Source organism: Oratosquilla oratoria, chromosome 8 (genome assembly GCF_046742065.1).
Source record: "Oratosquilla oratoria isolate Oo_2021 chromosome 8, ASM4674206v1, whole genome shotgun sequence".
Taxonomy (NCBI): Eukaryota; Metazoa; Arthropoda; class Malacostraca; order Stomatopoda; family Squillidae; genus Oratosquilla; species Oratosquilla oratoria.
The window spans coordinates 44,044,129-44,049,128 of NC_134784.1; the positions used below are offsets into that span (position 1 = coordinate 44,044,129).

The 5,000-nt window shown below is 37.9% G+C and overlaps 1 protein-coding gene across 1 annotated transcript in view; it reads right to left on the bottom strand.

Moving 5' to 3' along the window:
- The window catches only part of LOC143027366 (uncharacterized), a 450-nt gene extending 26 nt beyond the window's left edge, over positions 1 to 424 (bottom strand). The window contains exon 1 of the mRNA XM_076188647.1: positions 1 to 424. This exon is cut by the window's left edge and continues 26 nt beyond it. Within this exon, the coding sequence (XP_076044762.1) occupies positions 1 to 424 (424 nt within the window).
- Positions 425 to 5,000: the final 4,576 nt, after the last annotated feature.

The following is a 5,000-nucleotide window of genomic DNA, read 5'->3' on the forward strand; positions in this document are numbered from 1 at the left end:
TGAACTGGATTGTCCGGTCAATATCAATGTTAGTGTAGAGACTCTCAACGTCGAGGGATGCTATAATACCTTCGGTGCTTGATCCCTTCAGGAGGTCGAGGAAGTCTGATGGGGAATAGAGGCTGTAGTCTCTGTGGGTGAAGGGGGTAAGAAGATCATTAAGTCGTTTGGCGAGGTGGTAAGTAGATGTGGGGATTTGACTTATTATAGGCCTGAGAGGATTGCCAGGTTTATGTGTTTTAATATTTCCATAGCAATATTCTAAACCATAATCCCCTGAAAGGGGAGACAGTTTAATTCCTCCAACTTTGGCATTCACTGAAGAAATCAATTTATTGGCACGTTTCTTAATGTCTTCTACTGGGTTTCTAGTAATTACCTGGAATTTGCTGGAGTCACTGAGGATGTCGTTGATCTTGGACATATACTCGTCGGTGGGGATGAGTACATAGCATAATGCTTTATCTGCTCTCCTGATGGTGTGTGTGTGTGCAGAAAAACCTTGCTTATTTAGAATCACGTTTGGACCGATCTGAAACACCTAGCCAAGCATAAGAGGCACATGAGGCACATGACATCCAACTCACTCGTTCAGCACGCTGACAAATCTGGACATTTGCCCCACTAAGTTGGGGTCGAGGTTCTGCATACGGGATTAAAGAGAGACATGAAAAAACTGTTGAAGCTGCCTATATTAACGCATCTAAAAATACCAATGATAGAGAAGGTTTCGTATGTTTATTGAAGGTAGCAAGCAAATTGATAATAAATACAATTGGGAAGTATATACCTGGTATGGGAATGGAAATCCCCAGACAGCCAAGGGATGACCTGTCCGAGTTTCCATCTTCGAGTGCATAATTGTAAGGTTCAAGTTGTTTGCAGACAGCTTACTAAAGAAGACCGAGTCGGTCGAAACGTATAAGCAATAGTAGCCCATGTATTATTTGCACTGAAGATGTGAATACACGAAAGCGCTCTGCTTTAATAGTTTTTCTTCGTGGTCAACCTTGCATATATATATAGATATATATGTATGTATATATGTATATATATATATATATATATATATATATATTGTAACGTAATATTAGATATTACGTCATATGTGTAATTATGTTATAGAATTGTGTTCCTTTGTATTACATAACTATGTTCATATTTCTTGTCTATGTATGTATTGTAACAATGTTAAGCAGTAACGCCCGTCCACTATATGTAATCTTGCCTACGTGCGGAGAAAGGTGCGCACTCTTGTAGAACAAACAGACAAGCGATATCCTGAATAGTTCGGAGCGCACAGATTTGACAGTTACTAAATAAATAGATTGTTCAAGCGAGTCGAGTGTCATAAAAATACCCATGTTGACTTGTGTTAACTTACCCTCCTCCCCCCCTTTCACTCACTCTCACACTTCACCGGAAGTATCCCGCTTCCGGTCCAATGGTATATAAGCGGTGTAAATCGCTCACTCATCGTCATTTTCTCGCATATCTTATCTCTTGATAAAAACTGGAAGTTTAGACTCATGAGACGATTGGTGTGAAGTGATCACCCTTTTTGCCTACATTACGTGTCTGATATACATTGCATTACTTTACTTATATTTGTACTTATTACTTATTTTGATGCATGTTCCTGATCTCTTTGTACTTAGATAGTACCATATTGTATACGTATCTTGTGTTTCTTATTTGAACGATAATTTCCATATTCTTATAATCATGTAACGGTCCCATTGACCCTACTGCCCATTCTCTTTTGTGTTGATTGCCTGTAAATATTTTCCATATTAATAATTTCGTTTACTAGTTTTATCGCTAGTTTAATATTCCTTTCCTGGAATCTTCTTTGTTACCTTTACTTCTAGTCTTACGAATTATCTAGGCCCTGACCAGATAGTTCAGTCCTACAGTGGCTTCTAGAAGTGAGCTGGTTATTAAGCACATATCCGTTATACGTAACGTCTCTTCACTAACCAGCCAGCCCGTAACAAAGTGGCGACCCTTGCCAAGGATATTGGATCAGGTATTTAACACATTCTTATAGAGATGGATGATATAATTCAAGAATTCGTTCAAAATCCCAAGGTAAGTTTCTTAAAGAAACAAACTAAAGACACTTTGATAGAAATAGGCAAGCACTTTGGAGTAGACATTGATACAAGTTTGCGAAAGAAAAAAATACTTCAGGAACTCGTTGAAAATCTGATCGAAGATGAGATCTTATCTCCAGAAGAGATTACAGCTATACAAATTCCTTCAAATAGGTTAGAAATAGAGGCACGACTAACCGAACTTAAGATTAAGGAGATTGAATTAAAGGTCAGGAGAGTAGAAATTGAGGAGGAAGCTAAACTGAAACAAATGCAAATTGAGGCAGAATTTAAAGCTAAAGAGGAGGAAACTAAACTGAAACAAATGCAAATTGAGGCAGAATTTAAAGCTAGAGAAGAGGAAGCTAAAGTGAAACAAGTAGCTAAAGAGGAGGAAACTAAACTGAAAACAAGTGCAAATTGAGGCAAAATTTTGAGCTAGAGAAGAGGAAGCTAAAGTGAAACAAATAGAAAGAGAGGACGAAACTAAAATCAAATTGGCAGAATTTAAAGCTAGAGAAGAGGAAGCTAAAGTGAAACAAGTAGAGTTAGAATTAAAGAAGGCAGAAGTAGAAGCTAGGATTGTTGATAGACAACCCGTAGTTCAGGAAGGTCATATAAATATTTCCAAGTATGTAAAACTTTTACCCAAATTTTCAGAAGGAGAGCCAGAAATTTTCTTTCTTCAGTGGGAAAAATTGGCGCAACAGTTACAAATCCCTAAAGAAAATTGGCCATTAATCATTCAAACACAATTTAAGGGTAAGGCTCAGCAAATTTATACTGCTCTTTCAGAAGCAGAAAGCGAGTATGATAATATGAAAGCTTGTATTTTAAAAGCTTATGAACTAATACCAGAGGCCTATAGACAGAAATTCCGTAATTATAGGAAGACACCTCAGTTAACATACGTAGAATATGCGGCTCAACAAGAGAGGTTATTCAATAGGTGGTGTTTGGCTAGTGAAACGGACACCTTAGATAGACTTAAACAGTTGATTTTGTTGGAGCAGTTTAAGAATACCTTAGAGACAGATCTTAGGATTTTTATAGATGATCATGTTCCCGAAACTTTAACTAAAGCTGCTGTATTGGCTGACGAGTTCACACTAAATCATAAACCTAAGTCAAGACAAATGGAATCCCAAAAGTCAAAGTCATATATTCCAGATTCAACAAAATACTCTGATCCTTGGTCCCCAAAGAAACGCTTTGAAAATCAGTCTAGCCCATCACATTTCAGTTACAGGTCTGATTTCAATCAATATCCTCCAAACCAACCTTGGCAAAGAATGGAAAGGTTTAAGACTAATCCCCCTGTAACTTGTTCATATTGTAAACAGGTTGGCCATCACATTTCTAATTGCAGAAAGAGACTGACACCCTCATTCTCCAATAAGACACCAACTCTTGTAAGTAATATAAAATCAGATGATTCAAAATCCTCTATTCAGGATACACTACCAAAGAAGCCGGTATTGTCAAGTAATGTAGAACCCCCCTCATCAGATCATGATCCTTGTTTCAAACCATTTGTATCTTCAGGAACTATATCTCATAGTAGTAGTTCACAACAATATCCTATTTCCATACTCCGAGACACAGGAGCAAAGCAAAGTCTGATTTTAAATTCTGTCTTGCAGAATCTGGGTGAGTCATATACAGGTTATGATATATTGATAGAAGGAGTTGGAGGAATTGTAAAATGTCCATTACATAATGTTTTCTTGCGGTCTGATTTAACAACCGGAATGGTTAAAGTAGCAGTAGTAGACTCTCTTCCCATAGTAGGAATATCCTTATTGTTGGCCAATGACATCGCTGGAAGCAAAGTCATTTCTCCCTTAATAACAAATAACCCTAAGACCTCAGTAGAACCTTCAGATAACTTACAGTTGTTTCCCGCTTGTGCTGTAACCAGATCTCAGTACAAGAAATCTGAAGAGGAGACCTATAATTTAGAATCCCTATTCTCCCAAACTGACCCATCTTCTTCTTCACCAGTTTCTCTATCTAGAGCAGAATTAATCAAAGAACAGAAGTCAGATCATTCTCTTAAAAATTTGTACGAGATTGTTTCATCTCCAGAAGAAGTTGAAAATATGTCACGAGGTTTCTATATAGAAAACGGAGTCCTAATGCGAAAATGGAGAGCATCCACCGCAACCGCTGACCAGCCATGGCAAGTAAGGAATCAAATAGTCCTCCCTCTTGGTTTCAGGAATAATGTTCTAAGATTGGCTCATGATACTCCCTTAGCAGGTCACTTAGGGGTAAGAAAGACCTTGTTCAACATAACCCAACATTTTCATTGGCCCACGGTTGTCAAAGATGTTGCCCAATATTGTAAAACATGTCATACATGTCAACTTGTAGGTAAGCCCAACCAGAAAATTGTAGAAGCTCCACTCCATCCCATTCCTGTAATGGAAGAGCCATTTAAAAAAGTTCTTATTGACTGTGTAGGACCTTTACCTCCTTCAAGTAAAGGAAATCAGTACATTCTCACAATCATGTGTATGAGCACTCGTTTTCCAGAAGCAATTCCTTTGAAAAATATTAAAGCTCAAAACATAATCAGAGAAATGTTGAAATATTTCACTATGGTAGGATTTCCCAAGAACATTCAAAGTGATCAAGGAAGTAATTTTCTTTCCAACAAGTTTAGAGAAACTCTTGTAACACTAGGTATAAATCATATAACTTCCTCCGCCTATCATCCTCAATCACAAGGTGCTCTAGAGCGCTTTCACCAAACGCTCAAGACAATGTTAAGAATCTTCTGTGCTGAGAACACTCGAAATTGGGAAGACGGACTCCCCTTTTTGTTGTTCGCCACCCGAACAACAATTCAAGAAAGCCTTGGATTCAGCCCGTCAGAATTAGTCTTCGGTCATGAAGTCC